General features: G+C 41.9%; 1 protein-coding gene across 1 annotated transcript; it reads right to left on the bottom strand.

Annotated features, from left to right (window-relative positions):
* Positions 1-4,744: 4,744 nt before the first annotated feature.
* Positions 4,745-12,646, bottom strand: LOC133924038 (kinesin-like protein KIN-12A). Its single transcript, XM_062369406.1, has 16 exons — positions 12,151-12,646; positions 11,887-12,048; positions 11,201-11,284; positions 10,978-11,100; positions 10,836-10,895; positions 10,695-10,748; positions 10,516-10,611; positions 9,980-10,075; positions 9,057-9,202; positions 7,841-7,993; positions 7,626-7,755; positions 6,821-7,525; positions 6,643-6,741; positions 6,418-6,570; positions 5,591-6,319; positions 4,745-5,420 (listed from the first exon to the last, which is right to left on the bottom strand). Exons 1-16 carry the CDS (start codon positions 12,496-12,498, stop codon positions 5,109-5,111), a joined length of 3,450 nt encoding a protein of 1,149 aa, XP_062225390.1. The 5' UTR covers positions 12,499-12,646; the 3' UTR covers positions 4,745-5,108.
* Positions 12,647-20,511: the final 7,865 nt, after the last annotated feature.

The following is a 20,511-nucleotide window of genomic DNA, read 5'->3' as shown; positions in this document are numbered from 1 at the left end:
CCCATTGCTCTCAATCCTCTAGGTAGTTATCTAGTTAGGTCATAAAATGTTAGATCCAAGCCCTTTACTATAATCAGAGACACGTGGTTGCACTAGGGTGTCTTAGCATGACGGCACAATGATTCAATCCTTATATGGCTGGGGAAAGCATCTTTAATAGCGATGAATACCACAAAAGTAGAATCATTCATAAGGCAGCCTCGACCTTACTCACCCCCGCCAAAATGGGTTTTCATAATTTTCACCACACCATCCCATCTTTTTCGTACACACGCCATTAAGCACCACCCTTCATTCCACTCATTTTGCATTGATCATGTGTGAACATCTCCGACTAGAGAGTAACCTTCCTAAGTATATTAGTTGGCAATGTATCACCCATCTTTATTATAGCTAATGATGGAAGTAAACTAGGTCTATTATGTAATATGGTAAATAAGTATTCAAGGCATGGCATGGTAAATTAGGTTATATCTAACACAAGTATTTTAATCAAGGATAGTATAAGGCATGCAATATTATATCATGTCCTAAGTTTGATGTTTTAGTTTATGAAACTCAGGTCCAACATGGTCAAGGAATTATGACTTCGCTTCTTCAAGGTCCTTTTGTCCTTCCTCGCAAGCCGGGTCATTAGGTTTCTCTGCAAACTCATCTTCTTTTGCAAAGTGCACTTTACAGCAATAAGCGGATCTATACTAATGAAGAATCAAATAACACCAAATGAACCCTAACAACTACCAAACATGACATGGAAGTAGATTATGATTTTATATGGATTTAGGTGAAAGAATCACCAAAATTGGAGTTGAAATGACTAAGTTATGGCCTCCAGAATATTGATCGGGAAATTAAATCAGGAAAAAGAAAAGGGGAGCCATATTCCTAATATATTCCCTAGATTTAATTTAATTTTAAAAAATAGGAAAATTGATATTACGTATCCGTTGACCACGAGCATGTGCCTTCTCATAGGTTGGTCTAGACTCTCACCTCGGACTATGGGAAGCTAAATTTAAACTGTGTCGACATGTGCTACTCGTTCGAGTAGTAGATCTTGCCGAGGTTGATGCTTCTACCCATTGTTGCACGTTGGTAACAATCCTAGTGATGTCTTCCAACCAATGCGTCCCTTCTAGAGTATCAGAGGTATTGAGCCGTACTAGAGGCAAACTATTAAATGACGAGGCAACACCTGTTGATTCCCATGATGTTGATCTCCATTGCTATCGTGAGCCGATGAGGGGAGTTTTTGATGGACTCGAAACCCTTCGTGGAGCAATATCATCACTTTTTGTGATGGGACTTTCATGCTGAGGGCTAGCATCTGCCTGATCTCCTGGAGAATCATAGAGAGCACATTGGTCTCGTAATCCTCCATGTCTTCTCCATCTGTAAATGCATGGAATTCTGAGAAGCGAAGTTCATCCTCCAGAATATCCTTCTCTATATTGAGGCCAAAGTCGTGGTCGGGTCTTCCAATTCACAAGCCATATGATTACGTGAGTAATCATCTTGACCAGCAAACCCTAAGACTTGTTAATAAAAAATCGCCATCTCGTCTAGGAACTTCCGCTAACTTGTCGAGCTTCATGTAGATGTTGGGTCTGAAGTCATAGTAGAACCCGTTGTCGAAGTAACCCATTGCCGAAGGATTGATACGCCTAGTTGATGAAGATATGTCTTGTCGCATCCTCATGGATGGTACCAACTATTGATGATTGGTAAAGTCAATTATGCAAATATTTGTAAGAAGTAGGGATACTTGTTCCTCAACTATGTGTATAGAAGAAAGAGACATGAGATTTTATGCAGGTTCTGACCTTCCTTAGAATAATAGCCCCACATCATGTTTCACCTTGATTAATCTCTAGAAAAAAAACAATTACAATGGGGGATGTATGTAGATCTAATCCTAAGGATCTCGACTATTCTCTCGTTATCTAAATCTTGAAGCCCTTGTCTGATGAATCTCATTGTGGTATGAGTCAGTTGTGGATCTTAATGGGTTGTCTCTGCTCCTATCCGACTAGGCTTACTATGTATTGCGTGTCCGGCTCCTCACTGAGAATTCGATCTGTCTTGAGATTTCTAGCTCGGGATCTCTGATTTTTCAGTTCGTGCCTCCCTTGACATACTCACTCCCTCTCCTTATATAGTTGGGGAAGAGGAGTTGTACCACACATGGAAATTTCGAGAGTAAACTTCTAAAATTGTATTACTTCCAAATATATAGGAGACTCTTTTATTTCAGATTTCTGTATAAAACACGATGAAACTATCTGAAATATCGGCACATACCTTCTTTACCCCCAAGAAGTTTGTGAAACCTATTGTATCAGGTTAAGGACACGTGTTCAGTAAGTATCCATTCTTAGGATATACCTTATTTATTAAATATATATAATTATTCATTATTTATTTCTCGTCAGTCGTCAATGGTGCGTACATATACATGCAGTGCCAAATGTAGCTTTCAAGCATCCCAAATCCTTTTGTCTTATAACATCGATCGGCTGATGTTCTTTTTTATTTTTCAGAGGAAATCTTGTGATGTGCATACAACCTAGTTTGAAGGAAGTATACGGAGGCCTGAAATGATGCCAATATGGAAGGTAAAGATGGAGCCTAAATGCAATTTTTTTTGCATGGCTGTTGCTGTACAGGAAAATTTTAACAGCCAATAATCTTGTGAAGAGGGGATGACCCCATGATCCAACATGTAGGCTATGCAAAGCAGAAAATGAGACCTCAATCCATCTGTGCAAAAGTTGCTCCTCTACGAAAGAATTGTGGAAGGAAATCACCACATGGCTAAACCTCCAAAACTTGCTGGATCTGGGAGAGCACATGACAATTAAGAGATAGTGGCATCAGGCACGAAAGAAGATCGAACAACAACTACTACAAGTTTTTGACGGCATAGTCATCTATTTTTGGTGGAATATTTGGAAAGAAAGAAACCGGAGAACCTTAAAAAACATTCAACTTTCAGCGACATGGTTGGCTTACCGGATTAAAGAGGAGGTTGATAAGCACCGTTTAGCGTTCATTTTTGTTTCTTAAGACCGGATGTAGCCGCTGTGTAGAATGGGAGTTGCTCTCACTTTGTTAAGTGTCGGACACATCCCGAGACCTTTTGTTTTCTCTTCCATTTTATTCCTTCTAATAAGATCGGCAATCCTCTTGCCGTCCCTTTTGGAAAGAAAAAGAAATCTTGAGCTGATGTTTTGTAGGTTTATAATTGATCATCAACATAAGATAAGATTCTTAATGAAGTGGCAGGTACATCCACAAGAGCTCAGCATTGCCTTTGGCATAAAATCCTCCATGTGGTCAGGTCAGCCCTTGCCGGCTCCTAGTACGTACTTGTCAGATAAACATGCACAATCATCATTTCAGACGGCAAAATCACACCCGATTTCATTCCCAGTAATTAGGTCTGGCGATAATATATACATGCATAATTGTAAAAGCCTCATATTTTTCACCTCTGAACTCTAATCTCAGAGCTGCCAGCACGTCGATTCTGGGGGCTACTCTATACTACATTCCGGCCTGTTGGACCGAAGGGAGATCTCTCATCTCCGGCTTGATTAGTTGGTTGGCGTGTCTCATTAACCCGATCTGTGCTGTGCTGTGCATGTATGTGCACACAGTGCCGGCCCTTCCATCGATCCGCTGGGAAAGGAAGGGAAGGGAGTTGGAACTGGATCGATGGCTGTCCCCTCCCCTGCATCTGCGTGCCGATCGAGATATCTCGTACAGCGACGTCCAAACAAACCACAAGCTAACAAAGACGACAGCTAAGATGCATGAAAGAACAATAATAATACGGAACGAGATCTGCTCCCAGTTTCTTCAGACCACTTTACACATGCGTGCTTCTTTGTCCATGTCAGGTCTTTGCAGTTTGCACAGGTGGCCAATCGAATTAGTATTTGATGAATCCCCTGCTCCCGTAACCCGTGTTTTAGAACTCACTTTGCATTTTGCACTTTTTTCCCCACACACAGATTAAACCTGCATCTCTGCTTAAACTGACACCTCAACAAAGATATATATCCGCCATCACCCACTACAACCAAGTTCTCACATTTCTATTTAACACGGCATCAATTTCTTCTATTTTTTGGAGAACGTGCAAACGGCTTGCACGGTTTTTAAGAGAAGTGGACGACGTCAGCTTCATGTCGAGTCTAGCAAGGACCTCCGCGGCGGATCCACCGGGGGAGGGGGAGAGGCGGCTCAAGCCCCCTATCCCGAGCGCATCTCGGAGCATCCAAGCCCCACTTCAATTTTTCAGTATAGAAGAGTAAAAAGAAGAGAAGAAAAATATGATAAGAAGGAAGAAAAAAAAGAGTCGTCCCTATTCACTGGCTCTGATCCGTCACGGCCTCCACCGTCTGCTGTCTGCCGGCAAGGTTAGGGGGCCGGCCGGCCATAACTGTGCGCACAAACACCGCCCTCTGCAGCGCTAGCTACCGGCCCTGTTCACACGGCCCCAACCCCAGGCGCCATTGCATCTCGATCATGATTCAGACGTGATTAGCACATGGCGCAACCAGCAACCGAGCGCGTGATCCGGTTTGCTGCTGCTGTGGTGTTTGTGAGACGGTGCAGGAACTTCAAATCTTTTACCAACTATAGTAAATTTGCAGTATTATTTCAAAAAAAGCCATTAAGCTTTAGAAAATATTTATATTCGAGCCGTTAGGACAATTTATCAAACAAGTTCATTCATCACATGCTACCAGGACCAGATAACAGTTCCAGTGCTGCACCACAAACAAAAAGGGAGACGCAGGAGATACCTGGCTAGACGCTGCCAGCCATAACTAAGGCTACACACACACATTGGCATGACGAACAACTTGAGCTTTACTTGCAAGATACAGTAACATAACATCGCCGCCGCTCTTGTAACGTAACAAATGTCCATCTAGATTTACAGGACAGCATACAGCTTTTTCGATGATCCGAAGAATCTGCGTGCACCTCACAAGACGGTGAGGAGACACATCTTCAGGGGTCCCTTCTTACAACATACTACTACAACCACCTTTCAATGGTACAAAATAGGACTGGACAGATTAAGCAGTGCATCCTCAAATGTTACATTTGTCGTACCCGTAAAACCACGAGTTGAGGTCCGTGCTCTTGGAGACCTCAAAGGACCTGCCTTGTTGTAAGGTGCTGAATTCCTCCTCCCGCCACTGCTGGTCACCGGGGCTCCCGGCTGTGTCATACCTAGCAGGCTCGAGATCGATAGGTTCTGCTGGCTGTACAGCGTCAGTGTGCTGAGATAACTCTGAAAGACGCTGGTTTAGAGCAACGATTTCCTGGTCATAATTCTTTTTCAAGTTGTCAATCTCCTGGTAGGCTTTCTCCGTCTCTTGCTCCGCCAACAAGGCCCGTCTCTGCAACAAATGCAGAAAACAGCTTTGTTTTATTAGAACTGTAAAATCTAATCCTATACTACTACAACATTTCACATGCTTGGCTAACAAAATACAATGAACCACTGTATGAGCATCCTACTCTTTTGTCTGTTCAAATGTAAGGTCTGAGCAATGTGGGAAAGCCATACCTTGGCTAGTTTTTCGGCTTCCTCTGCGTCCTTCAATCGTACAAGTAATTCACCAGCTGCTTGAACAGCTTCAGCAGTATCCCTTAGCTGACCCTGCAGGCCTTCATTTCCAGCTCTAAGAACTGAAATTTCAGCAGAAAGGGAGTTGATGAACCGTAATTCAGCACCCTTGACACCAGCTTTTGCTGCTCTCATCTTTACATCGTCAACATCTTCACGTATCCTCCTATGCAAAGCAAGCAAGCTAATATGCTTCTCTTGAAGTTCAGCATACTGATCCAGGATTCTTGCATGTGCCTGCATTGCTGTTTGTATTACCTCCTTGAGTTCGTCTGAGCATTTCTTCTCAGAATCCAATTCTGACTGCAACCTTCCAACAAGTGATTTATTTGCTTCGAGTTCAACTCTAAGCTCTTCTGTGAGTGTAATCCATTTACTCTCAGCTTCAGTCCAATCAGGAGCGTCCCCAACATTAGTATCAACATCTTTATCTTTCGTTCCAGGTGAAGTAGTTCCCTGAGACAATCGCAGCGGAAACCGGAGTCTACGAATTGATGAGGATGATGAAAGCATATAATGCATGTGGTTTTTCAGATCCTGTATCTCCTCCTGTAGAACTTCTTTCTCATCAACACAATTCCTAACTATGCCCAATTCCTCCTGGAGTCTCTTTAGCTCAATTTCAACACGTAAAAGTTCAGGATGGTTTTCATATTTCATTTTGAGGATCTGCATTTGTTAGTTGAAGGCAATAGCTGATGAGTAAATGTTGACTTATAAAAAAAAAAGTTAATATAAGGATAGTGGGAATGGAAAATTCAGATCACCTTGTGCTCATTCACAAGTGATAGATACTCTTCATTCATGAATTCTTCAGTTGGTAAAGTTCCATCCATAAGACTTTCAAGCCTAGCAATTTTTCCTTCAAGTGTTTGTGCAATTACAGCATTGCATTCACGTTCATGCTTATACTGTTGCACCTGCAAAAGTAGAATGATTAACACAGAAGAACATATAGTTACTTGTTTTATGCATAGAGAGAAAGCACCCACCAGACGATTTAGTTGTTGAATCTCTGCAGCTTGCTTCACACACTGTTCATCGCGTGCCATCTCTCGCCTGATAGCTCCAGCCAGGACCTTCTCCACAGCCTATATAGACAAAAAGATATGCATCAATAAGCATGCAGTTTAACTGATGCATAGATTCGCACATGGAACTTGAACCTACTTTCAGAACATGTTGCTGTTTTTGTTCATCAGATGGTACTGCCCCATCAGCTGGCACTAATTGTAGATCCCTGCAAGAATTGGGATCCCTACTCTCATTTGCGGAAGCTTCATGCAGACAACTAGGAATTAGAGCTAGAGGATTATCTCTGGCTTCAGATTCTTCAGGATCTGTCTGAATTGCTACATCAACCTTGCAAGGCTGAACATCCATGATTCTAGCATTTAACCCAACCGATGCTCTCCTCCATGCACCATTGTTTTGATGGCTTTCAATAACTTGAAGTCCCCTCTGTATACTGGCGGCAAGGTTCAACTTGCATCTGCCATCTCCACCGTCAGTACCACTGCTAAATTTGTTAGCAACGGAGCAGGACCTTTTTGTGGATACCAAATTCTTATCCCCATCAAGAGCGTCAACATGTGAAGGGCCAGTACGTATCTCCGTTGAAGCTTGCAATAAGCCTTTATATTCTTTACCTCCAGTAGGAGACATTACCATATTTTCATGATTGTACGGCTTCTCAACGTCATTTTCATCAATTTCCATTTCCTCGTCACTATCTTCTTTGATAGTTTGGAATGTTGAAGGACGACCCAAGCTCATTTTAAGCAGGTGCAAACTGCGCCTAGCATTCCATCCAGTGGAAAAACTGCCATTGTTTCCTTCTAAACTCCCATTAGACTTCATTCGGTGAAGTTCGTCCTGCAGTATAGGATATGGAAAATGAAACATTGTTGATGAAACTTGAGTCAGAAGAAACATTATAGAGAAACTTGGTTGTCATATGACAACTCAATCATACCTTCAACTGCCTGATTTGCTCGCGCAGAGCATTTACATCTTCGACTTTTTCTTCATTAACAATAGCATTGTTTTTTATAGCTTTAGCACGTTGAGCAAATCTAAGAGTGCTTAATGTTTCACTCTTACAGCTGTATAACACCAAAGTAAGTGTAGTGAGGAACCAACGCTAAATGGCAAGAGAAGAAATGAATTGCTGTTCAACTCAGATAGTACCTTTGTGATGGCGAAACAGCGCAAATCATTGCAAGCTTTGCATTGCCTCCTAGGGATTCTTGTAATAGAAATGTCAACTTGGAATCACGATATGGCACATGGTGCCTTTGTTTTCCAGATTGTGATATTTCGGCCAGTATATTAATCAAATTTCTGCAGTACCAAAAACATAGTTATATCAGAACCTTCATTTCACAGCTATATCCAATCCAATTACTATAAAGTTACATCAAGTAAATGGAAAAAATAACGGAAGACGAGTCGCTCCATAAGTCACTTTTCTCAAACCACCCCCACCGCACTTTGTTTATTGTGATCCCACTATCCGGTAACATATGGATTAGTATGGAGAAATTTTGTACAAGTCACCTTATGTGGGGAGGGGAAAGGGGCTCCCCGCATCCTCACTTTGCCTCGAATATACATATAATTGCGCAAATTCTACTAATACCCTTCCCTTCGCTTGACTGCAACATCATATTTTGCTTTCTATTGTCCCAAGACATTAGACATCTTATTGAAGGTTAAATTTGGTCAGACATCTTAATTATTGTGTCAAGAGCTAAAATGGTATATAATATGGAACATACATAGAGAATAGTATGTAGCAGTTCAGCTAATATAATATAAATAATATATACATATATTCATAACGAAAACGCAAATAATAAAACATCAAGAACGAGAACAATCAAAATTCTTCATGCTTAGTCAGCAACAATATAAATATATAATGCTACACAAAATACAGGTTTTATTTCATAAGCGACGGTGAGAATGGCTACAGAACTAATGAAAACACAACTAGCAATAAACAGATTAACCAAACAAAACTCTAGCATTGAAGCTCATCATGCAAATTTTAATATCAAGAGATAATTCCTCTAATATCAAATGATGGAAACCATTATATATGGAACATAACTGATGATAGCAATGTGCAATCTGGCATGACAATATTTCAGCTCCAGGAAACATTCATTGGATATAACCATAACTTATGTTCACCAGCTTATGCCATCATTCAGTAACTTGAGAAGTGCTATGAAGCTCTAATTTCAGTACATCAAACGGTGCAGTAAAACCACTTGTATCATTAGTTCAGTAGTCCTTTAACTGAGTTCAGCTATTAGCAGATGTTTGGAAAAAATAGTAAAGATCTGACATAAATCCTTGAATATTTAGCTTTTAGTATAAAGTATACACAGAACTTTACCCAAGCTGTGAAAGTGAGCGATTTATATTTCCAGCTTCTTTTAGTCGATCCCCAGCTGCATGTGTTAGTTTTTGCCGCTCTGATCCAGCAAGATCTACCAAGTTTATCCTGCTTGATCTTGTGCTGCTTGAGCCATCCTCTGGGTTCTATAGAACAATCGCAAAAAAGTAAATAACTAATAGATACATCTAAACTGAAACCAACATGAAAAGACTGCAGAAGCATATTCATCCTATTCATATAAGCAAAGAAAGAAATTTCTGTTTTTAACAAGCAACTTGTTTCTATCAGTATTGAACACAACCAGCTAAAAATCTTTTAAACCCAAATATTGCATGATTAAAAAAGCAGCAACTAACCACTGAGGATAAAAATAGCAAAGGACTGTATGATAAAATATTGCATCTCATGATGATTCATCTTGTTCATTGGAGCAGAAGAGATTGCAAGGATTCAGCACAGTAGTTTTATTACCACACCTTTCAGAATTATGTTTTCACAGAATGTAAAGGCTAAAGCCTAAAGGTGATTCAGTTATAGCAAGGTACATATAAGCAATCAAATGCAAAAATGCATGAAATGGTTCGCAGAGTTACTGTTCCAAGTGTGTGTCAAAGCTATTACTGAATCAGTCCACACAAGCATCTCTGTTTGGCATATGCTTTTGCAAAAATGGAACAAAATAGAAATAGGTTGGAGGTGAAGCAATGATCCAAACTAAAGAACAATCAGCACAAAGAAAGGCGAAAAGACAGAGCATCATTACCAAAAGGACAAGAACACTTATTACACATAAAATAATTGCACTCACAATTACAATTATATTTTTCTAATTAACATGTGCATGCTCAGAAAAGTTGAAGGTTGGGGTTAGCATGACTAGTAAAACTATAAAGTAATGCAAGACCAACTAAAAAAAATACCTTTGATTCACATTTTATGGCACATGTAAAAACACAATGCGAGCGTGAGCTATCTGCATTCACACTTGTTGCCCCAGTCCTCCGATTTGCTAGGCCCTGCATCGTTTTTAATAAATGAGTTCAACACAAAATTATTAAGAAGAAAAAAATAGGATGTATCTGTATGGATTACTAGAATATATTGATCTTGAAGAAATTTGACATGCTGTGATCAAATTGTGGAGAGCCAAGAATTATGCGGTTTGTGTAAATCAAGAATTGTCATAAAAATCTTCCAAGATGGTTATGTTCAAAGACAGTTAAAACTCAGGTAAATTTCAGCCTCTCAACATAATTGACAGAATGACTAGAAACAGTATTATCTAGTATCTACCAGTTCAGTAATTAAATCATCATATGCATAGTTGAGAATCGTATCAGAGTGATAATTACCAAATAGCACTGTTGGAAAATAGAATCAATATCATCAGCACAAATAGATGAGACTGAATACATGTTAGTAAATCTTTTAGATGTCAATACCGAGATACACACACCTTCACCAACAACTGAGTTACATCCTTCATAGTGAAAACGAACTGTTTTGTCAATGATTCAACATAAACACAAGCAGTTCTGACATCCTCTCTAATCTGCAAAGGAATAGGTTATATATTAGCACAATGAGCAGAGGCTATGGTACTATGCAACTAAACTTTGCCATTTGCTTTTTCACCTGAAGATTCTTCTGCGATGGATCTAGCAAATCAGTTATCTGTTCATTGTAGATCTGCACATTATAATAAAATGGGATCACATTTCATGTGGCAAACAAGAATGGCTATGACATGTTCTAGGTACTAAGGGTAGAAATTGCCTCTAGAAAAGAGCAGATGCAGCTGTAAGTTAGCTCTGTATCCGCATGTTTAACTTGTTCCTGCAAATGGGACAGCAAGTTTCAGCTTCGACTAAGAAAAATTCTTAACAGAAAGGAAGTTCAGAAAAATCCATCACATTACTTCTTTAATGCGGGAGAATAACTGCTCAAATACGCGAGGTGTCAGCCCCCTCTCGCTGCTTATTGAATCTTCTGACAGCGCAGACAAAGGGCCCCACATAGTGTAGGTTTTTCCACTGCCAGTCTTTTAAGATGAGATAATAAGAATGGGAGAGTATCAATCAATTTGTTTCCAGGAACCAGACATAGCATGATTTAAATGTTAAACTGAAGATAAAAAACACCTGTCCGTAGGCAAATATCGAGCTGTTGAAACCCGATAAGCAATTTTCAACAAGTGGCAGCCCAACAAGGTTGAAGATATCGTCCTATAACAGTCCATACAAATTAAACACATATAGACACACCAAACAATTAATGCACAGTCAAACAATAAATTAGAAGAACTGTATAATGAAACTAACCAAAGATAAAGAGAAAGTTAATAAACTTAGTAAACGGAATCAAGTAACAACTATGATCTACCAGTAACAAAATCCAGCAAAAGTACACAAAACTGTATGTTTAGCAAACTCACAATCAATCTAACTGCTAAGTAAAAGTGCAAATACGATGGAAATATGCACTACAGTGACAATTAACATTACCTACTTGCACTAAAACCAGGCTTCCTCTGAAAACTACGACCATGCTAAAACCATCAAATGGAGAGAAAAAAATCCAGGTTATATCAACCCGCAGATACATACATCGCCTGAAAACTAAGCTAATAACACCACTCCGGTATCAACTCTCTCAAATCTTACTCCAGACGGACATCAAACCATTTACCGCAAGCATTTAAATCCCTGCGCTGCTCACTGAAATCCCTCAAAAATTGAGCTAACATGTAATCCATACCGAGGCCACAGAAACTCCGAGCGCGCAGAAATTACCCCCAAAACCGCCCCGAAATTTCACCCAACCTCACCTGCGTGGAGATCGCGTCGGCGACCGCATCGAACGTGAAGTCCTGTCCCTGGATCGCGACCGAGTTGACGGCTGTCTTGCGCACGCAGGCCTCAGTCTCCTGCCCATCCTCTCCCGCCTCCTCCTCCTCCATCCGGCACGGCGGCCGTATCCTCACTACCACCTGCGACCAAAACGGCAAAACCAGCAGAACCACCCCGCGTCAAGCCTAGATCTATCGACCCACCACCGAATCCCTAACAACACCACGAAACCCTAGCCGTACCTGGACGCCGGAGTCGGGTGCGGATGCGGCGTCGTGCGCCGGGCCCGCCGCCGCCGCGGAGGAGACGTCGAGCTTCCGCTTGAGCGGGTTCAAGGACGGCGGCCGCGGGGGGAGGCGGTTGCGGGCGGAGAGCGGCTTGGCGGCGGGGGACGGGGAGCGGAAGGGGGAGGCGGCGTGGTCGTTGGCGGAGTGATGGTGGTGCGCCGGGGAGGAGTAGGAAACGGGGTCAACGTTCTCCTTGGGGGTGCGGCGCCGCGGCGGGGTCTCGCCGCCGCCGCCGCCGCCGGAGAAGGAGGGGGGCAGGGGCGTGGTGGGGTGGCGCGCGTTCCGCGAGAAGAGCGACCTCATGGCTGCAGAGGCCGCGGGCGGAGAGAGAGCGAGGAGAAAGAGCGAGGAGAGAGAGACGTTGGGGAGAAGAGGAGGAGAGAGACACAGAGAGAGGGAGAGGGGGATTTGAAATTTTTCGAACGGCGATGGGGATGGGATCTGGCCTCGGATGTGGTGTCTGTCTGCGGGGTGGGATTGGGATTGGGCGACTAGTCAACTCGGCCGGCCGGGCGAAGCACGTGTGGGGCCCATGTGACTCTGGCTGCGGACGTCTTTTCTTTTCGCGAGCGAGCAACAAGGAAGGTTGGGCTTGGCACATACGTGTCTTTTCTTTTCTTAAGCTGCTGGCCGAGGCAACGTCAATCCATTGCTTTGGACCTGGGGGGGGGGGGGGGGGGGGGGAAGCCCGGCGGACCGCCCCAGACGGTGCTTTGGACTGGGCATGGGCAGTAATGGACAACCCGAATCAAACCGGACCTAGGCCGAGCCCTGTCCGAAATATTTCTTTTATTAAATTTTAACTGTAAAACTAATCAGGCAGCCCAGCCCAGCCCTGCTGCTACCCTGCCATTTTAGGCCCCAAAACAACTGGTTTTTTCTTTGGCCTGGCCCATGCTCAGATCTTGTTACATTCATTCATCTCAAACATTGGCCTACAAACATGACCTATCGGTATCTTCATATCCGATTGTTTTTTTTGGTGTAATAGTAATCGTGCACGTGCGACACGTATGAGTTATTGTACATCTATGATTTATGAATTATGTGGACACATGTTATATTCTGAATTAACATAAATTAAGTAACTGAATATGATGATGCATATTTTGAGAGCAAATCAAATTGTGTAATAACACAACTTATGAAGTATAAGATAATCAAATATCTCATTACAACAAATGCAAATAGCACCACTAATTAAAGGAATCATGTGACAGGTAGTAATACTCTGTCACCACTTGCGGCCATGTCTTAAGAGCAAATCAAGTTGTGTAATAACACAACTTATGAAGTATAAGATAATCAAATATCTCATTACAACAAATGAAAATAGCACCACTAGTTGAAGGAATCGTGTGACAGGTAGCAATACCTTGTCACCACTTGCGGCCATGAACCAAACACATTCGAACAACTAGCCCTACTATATAAATCTTCAAACAACATTCATGTACCTCACTCCCAGAGATTCGATCGGATCCAATCTAGAGCCTTGGAACCCTGCATCTTCTTGTGGAAAGTTGGCACTTTCGATATGCCTGTAGTAATGTCAATGATCTCCAAACGATGGGCCAAACCGTACTGATCCCCATACAAAGGCTCATAGAAGTAGATGTTGTTCCTCTTGTATTTGGAGACGCTTAATCCACTGAAGTTGACACTAAAATGCTTCAACATGAATAGTGTCAGGTCATTGACGTCGTTCATCCTGCCCCACTCTGGCATCCGATGCAGGATATTGCGCTTATATGTCACGCTGCTACAGGTAAAGCGTGTGCCCTATGGAACATATCCACCATAGCGCCGACCATATGCAACTCACCATTTAATTCCAGGTAGCTATGATGGCTGAGCTGCGCAAGTGGCGACAGTGATTGCATTAGCTTCATGGTCGGGATTTCATCGGTGGCAATGTTGATCTCTCTGATGCAGTCAATTGCCAAGAAGCTCTCTTTGCAGTTTATGACAGAGTCCATAGAGCATGAACTCCGTGGACCTCATGAGCACCGCCATGGCCATGCACTCTCAACCGTCGGCATCAGACATCGTGGAGAGCACAATCTCATTGAAGAACATTTGCATCATCTTGTCTAGTGTGATGGTACTTGCACCAACCGCGTTACCATAGTCATCGTCATGATGGAGCACCCACTGCCCATCCACTTTAGACATGCGTGTCGAGGAGGACACCGTTGTAATGTGCTCGTCGGTCGATGGGAGCTCGACATGGCACCTTAATGCGCATGTCCGGGAGCAACAAGGATAATGCCTTCTCTCTGAGACATTGTAGAAGGTGATGATGTCCAAGTCAGGGCCAAATGAAAGCAGAAGGAGTGGTATGAAGATCGCAAATGGCACAAAGTCGCACCACGGGGCACAAATAGATCGGTAGGAGGTTGCATCGTGGCCAAAGGCATGACTTCCCATGGACTCGAGGAGTTCCAATGGGAGGCTAGAGTTCATGCCCAACCTCAATCTTCTTGGAGGAGGCTACTCTACCGTCATGGATGCTATACAGCTCTCACACAACAAATGGTGGCTAATAGAGTGCACGATGTGTATGAAACAGGAAACAAACTAATTTATACCACTAAAATCGGAAACTAACACTAATCAAGGAAAGGGTAACAAAACCCACTCTTATTACTCATTTTCATTTTCTTTTCCATCTGTTGCATGCACTGGATGTGAAAATTCTGGTATTTTTGACGTAGAGATTAGGAATTGTTCTCGCCAAGGCACCCTCAAGCTTTTGCACATAGATATATTCTTGCCGGAATTGGTAAATAGCAAAATAGATGGAGATTGTGGGGTATGATTTTGGAAAGAGAATTAGAGAAGGGAAGATAGCACAATCTGGGGATCCTCCTTTGCGGTATTTTGAAAGAGATTGAGAAAAGAGAATAGAGCACAATCATGGGATCCTTCTCTGCATGGCCTTATGCTAACATTGGCAACCAAGCTAGCATATATGGAAACGATACTAGTATTGGTGAGATCCTGAAGTGGGGTACGCTTCCCATTTCAAAACAAAGACAACTCTGATCGATGAGCCATCTGTAAGGAATGAAGTCACATTTTACTTGTGAAATTTAAAAGAGAAGTGGATCTATGATTATGGAAAGGAGTTTCATTCAAAATTCATCACGCACGGGTCATGTAGAGTAGACCTTTTGAGATTAATTTAAAATATGAGAAATATTCCAAGAATATTCTCTCCCTTATCTTTTCTCAATTTAAGCCCAGACCAATTATCTGAAGGCTGTATTTTTTGTTGTTCGAACTCTGATTCCAGTGATTCTTTCACGTAATTTGATCTTAATTCAAGATCTATATTTCTGCCCTAGTATAGTAGCTTTCAGGACCTATTTGATTTTCTAGTTGGTGTTATTTGATTCTTCCATAGCTTAGGTCGTCTTTAGTCATAAGTCTTGTTTTGCAGAAACCGAAGACTTTGTGGAGGACCTGAAGGACCCAGATTACAAGGAGGAGCTATAAGAGAACCCGAATTCATTTTTTCCTATCTCCTTGACCATTTTGAACCCAAGTTCTAATAAACTAAAATGACCAACTTAAAATCTGACTTGTCATCTCATGTGATATATACCTATACTTTTGAACGGCTTGCAATAGTTAAACCCTATCTATCAAATGGCATTCCTTGTATGTCAATATCATGATTCCATGTCGCCCTAGGATAACATATCATTAACTATATTAGTGCCATATGATGCCATGCCAAGTAGCATGCTTAGGTTGAACACACCTCTTTAGAGATGGTGCAATCGATAAACATCAATTAATATATTTTTACCGTGCAAATGGTGATGAATGTGGAGTACTTGGTGAATGTGTGGGAAATGGTGGGTAGTGTGCAAAACAAGTGAAAACTGCTTTGTTGGGGTCAAGTAGAGTAGACCTCAAGGAGGACACTCTTAGGGATCAAGTCACCTACGTGATACTCGTTGCCGATGAAGATGCTTGCCTTGGCCATATAAGGACCGAATCATTGCGTCATCATGATAAGCCACCCCATGAACTACACGTACTATATGGGTAGGGCTTACCCCTAATTGTGTAAATGAGAGTAACTAGGACCCAAGGGGCTAGCAAGTGCCCTATGTGGGGCTTACGGGACCAGGTGCTAGTTTATGAGACCACGGGCTTACCCTTAATAGTACAGCTGAGAGCAGCTAGGACCCAAGGGGCTAGAAAGTGCTCTATGTGGGGCTTATGGGACCAGGTGCTGGCTTACGGGACCAGGTGCTCTGCGGAGGCTAGTGGTCCATATCAAAATGACAATCTATATGAAAGCCAATAGCACTTGAGGTGTCTCACGGTAGGAGTCTGACAAGGGAGAATGAATGAAACATCTCGATATGAATCACTCCTTCGCATGCAATGGTTAGTAGCTGAGCATATCATGTGGGTACAATGTAACACTTCTGGAAAGTGTAAATATATTTGAATAGCCATGTCCATGAAAAGATTTCACCTTACTTTGGTTAGACTTAGGGCGTGAATATCCTTGTTGGGTGAGTGTGTGGGATAGATGGTCGTGTGATGGAATTGCTGGCTTGGAATGCCTAGACTTGGGTGGTACTTAGTGTACACCAGTCTCTTTGTTAGGGACTGCAAAGTGCAAAATAGCCCCTACCAGGACCAAAACCCTCAATTATAGATTGATAACCTGTTAAACAGTTTCAAGGTTACCAATTAGATGATACAATTAATCACCTACATAAAAATTGCTTTATGCCTAAACTATGCCGTAAAGCCTTAACCCTTGTGATATCATTTATGCATCTATCAATTCCTTAAAGTAGTTTTATGACTTGTTGAGTACATGTCATACTCATTTTTACTGTTGTTTGGACGATGAGTTGGAAGCCGACTTCGCTGATGTTGGAGACAAGGATGAAGTATAGTCGTAGTAGTCACGTCCTCACCCAAGATGCATGTGGCTTTGGGTTGATTTTGTAGTTCTGTTGTTCTTTTGAGTTGCCCGATCAACCATGGTTGTAAAATACCATAAGGTTTGAAGAACTTTGTAATCATGCAAAACTTATGCCCCAATCTATACGATGTATGTTTGTTATGCCATAAATGTTGTAACTATGTGCATCAGCCACTTGATCTAGAGAGTGATACATGAGGCATAAGATATCTTTGGACTAGGTCTAATAGTGTGAGTGGGGCTATGTACCTGTGTTTTGGAGAAAATTGAATGAGTATTGTTGAACTTGTTGGAACTGGGTGTTGATCAGTTTAAAAGATGGGAATTGCGGGGAATAAATAGCTTCCCTTAGGGCCAACAAACTCCTTAATATTGATCAAACCTGGCTTTCGTTCAAATGCTTTAAATTGTGTGTTACAACTTAATTCACTTTGCATATAAATTTAGCTTTATGCACAAACTATAGCCCTACGATTTTATCCTTAGTTACCACCCTTATGCATCTATCAAACCCTCTTGAAATAGTGTTAGGATTTTTGGACCGGAGTATAACCTCACTCAGGATGGAGAGGATGAGTACTCAATCTTGCTACTTTTAGATAAAGAGACATAGTACAAACTCGCTAAGGATGGAGATGATGATTAGAAGACTCGAAAGTGTATCTAGGCCCCCCTATGTGGGTTTTGGATAATTGATGACAAATGATTAAGAGACTAATGAGTTTAATAAGATTATGAACAGGTTTTAGCCCCGTTAAAGATGTTAAACAACGTTGGCATCCCTCAAAAGGAACAAATATGTGGCACGTGGGTACTCAATAGTTTTAATTGATTTTATTTTTAAATTTGAGTATAGGTACGCCGTTCTATCAAGAGGATGCATTTAGATTTTCTTGAGGATGTCTTAGTGCTCAAAGTATCATTTTATCCAAAAGATGAGAGATATAAATCATACCACGAACACTGAGTTTTCAAAGTTGCTCTGTGTAACTAGAAGTTCTGGGTAGCCGGAACCTCTGGGTGGAGCTCCGAGCAAGGGTGCTCGGTTTGCTTTTTAAACCAACCCGAAAGTTCTAGGAAGCCGAAACCTTCGGATCGAGTCTATGATGGGGTACTCGGTTAGGACCTCAGTACTTAACCTGGAAGTTCTAGGCTGGCCTGAAAGTTCCAGGTGCCGGAACCTCCGGATTCTTTCCGAGCAGGGGTCCTCGGATACTAAGTCTCGAGCTAACCCAAAAGTTCTGGGTTGAACCCGGAAGTTCTGGGTTAGTGCAGAAAAGCTATATAACGGCTAGTTTTGGGGGGTTAGGTATAAATACCCCCTCACCCCTCCCTTCATTTTCTGCTGAGCAACCACAAAGAAAAAGCATTTGTAGCCATTAAATAGCTCTCTCACTCCCATAGGCATTAAATCTTGCAAGGTTTTGAGAGTTGGGTTGAATGATTGAGTGCTAGTGAGCTCCATTCAAACCTTTGAGCACTCGAGTTTGTTGTCAAGCCGATCGATTTCATGTTCATTACTCTTGGAGCTTTGAGCTTCTAGACGGCTAGGCATCACCCGCGTGAGCACCCAAGCTTGTGGAATGTCATGGGACATTTGTGAAGGTTCATCCTCTCCTCCGCAAGGAAAGATGACTTTGAGTAAGCCCAAGCTTGATCTTCGTGGTTCTTGGTGAGGAATAGGGTTGAAAGTGACCCGACTCTTTGTAAGCACTTCAATAGAGATGTAGGATCGTTGGATCCAAACTTCAGGAAACAAATTCTTGTCTCCTTTGTTTTCTTTGTTGTTCTAGTTGACTTTTGGGTAATTTACCCCGATTTATGTGTTTTTGAGTTTGTGGCTGCAGGTGAAAGGTGGAAAATACTCTACACTTACTTTGGAACATGTGGTAGCAACTAGATTCAACTAGAAGTACCTAGGCATTGTTCGTTTCAATTTTGTTCTATTTAGCCGAACAGTCCGAGTTGAATTGGGAAGTTCGGGTACCAAAAGTTCTGGTACCCGAAAGTTCCGGATTTTGTTAATCTGTTGCAAAGTTTTTAATTTTTAGGAATGCCTATTCACCCCCTCCTCTAGGAAATATCTCATAAATTCAATTGCTATCAGAGCTTAATTTCCTACAAGGCTTCACCGCTTGGAGAATTTGAAGATGTCGACATCCAGGGAGAAGAGTCTGAAGCCTGAAAAGTCTTAAGGATGATACATCGGGCAACAACTAGAACAAAGGAGTTGAGATCGGTTTTAATTATGATAAATTAAATGCATCTAATTCTTACATTTCTGTGCCGTCCAGGCGTGCTCCATATTTTGATAGCACACATTATGCCATATCGAGGCACAAAATGAAATTGCATCTAATATATCTTCACCCAAGTATTTGAAAGACTGTGTGTATAGGTTTTGAACTACCAGATAAAGACATAGAGCTCATTCCCAAACAAGAGCAAAACCTCTACCGCAACGCACAAGCCGCAAGTGTGTTGTTTAGTGCATTGAGCCTCAAGGAGTTTAACAAGGTGGATGTGCTTGAGGAGGCCAAAGTGATATGAGACACACTCCAAGTCGCACATTAAGGCACCATAAGTGTGAGAGAATCAAAGATAGAGTTGTTTTAAGGGAAATTAGGAAGATTCGTGATGGAAAATGATGAAACTCCTCAAGCGATGTATGATCGCATGATGGTGCTAGTGAACAAGATTAGAGAGCTTCGAAGTGAAGAGCTAGATAACCACAAAGTGTTCAGAAGATTATTGAGAGCTTTTACACCAAGGAATCCCACCTTGGTAATACTCATCCGCGAACGAAGGGATTACAAGAGACTCACTCCAAGTGATGTGCTTGAAAGAATTCTTACTCATGAGCTTATGGAGGAGGAAACAAATGAAGTAAAGAACCTTGTTAAGCAAAACTCAACTTTCAAGACTAAAGATGTTGCATTCAAGGCAAGCAAGATCAAGCAAAGTGAAGAATCAAGCTCAAGTGAAGATGAGAGCTTCGATGATGAAGAAATTGCTTTTTTTATAAGGAAGTTCAAGAAATTCATGAAGAATGGTGGTTATAGCAAGTACAAAAAAGGCAAGTTCAAAAGAAAACCATCCAAGAGGGATTGCTATGAGTGTGGCGAGGTTGGCCACTTCATCATCGAGTGGCCTAACAAGAAGATGAACAAGGAAAAGGAAGAGAAGAAGGGAAAACCTTGCAAGAACAACAAGTACAAGACCCATAAGATGGTCCATTCAGGTCAAGCTCACATCGAAGAGGAGTGGGACTCCAACTCTGACTTCGACTCCAATGATGAAGGGGTCACCACTATCGCCATCCGCTCCACCCACCGACAAGCTCACTTTTTAGTGAC

Source organism: Phragmites australis, chromosome 7 (assembly GCF_958298935.1).
Source record: "Phragmites australis chromosome 7, lpPhrAust1.1, whole genome shotgun sequence".
Classification (NCBI taxonomy): Eukaryota; Viridiplantae; Streptophyta; class Magnoliopsida; order Poales; family Poaceae; genus Phragmites; species Phragmites australis.
This window is presented reverse-complemented; position numbering and strand designations above follow the sequence as displayed.

Excerpts from the sequence above, each read along its gene's own strand:
- LOC133924038 (XM_062369406.1), bottom strand. The coding sequence starts at position 12,498 with ATGAGGTCGCTCTTCTCGCGGAACGCGCGCCACCCCACCACGCCCCTG. Across the intron at positions 11,285-11,886 it reads CCGACGCGATCTCCACGCAG|GACGATATCTTCAACCTTGT; the intron begins GTGAGGTTGGGT and ends GGACTGTTATAG. Across the intron at positions 7,994-9,056 it reads CGCTCACTTTCACAGCTTGG|AAATTTGATTAATATACTGG; the intron begins GTAAAGTTCTGT and ends TTGGTACTGCAG.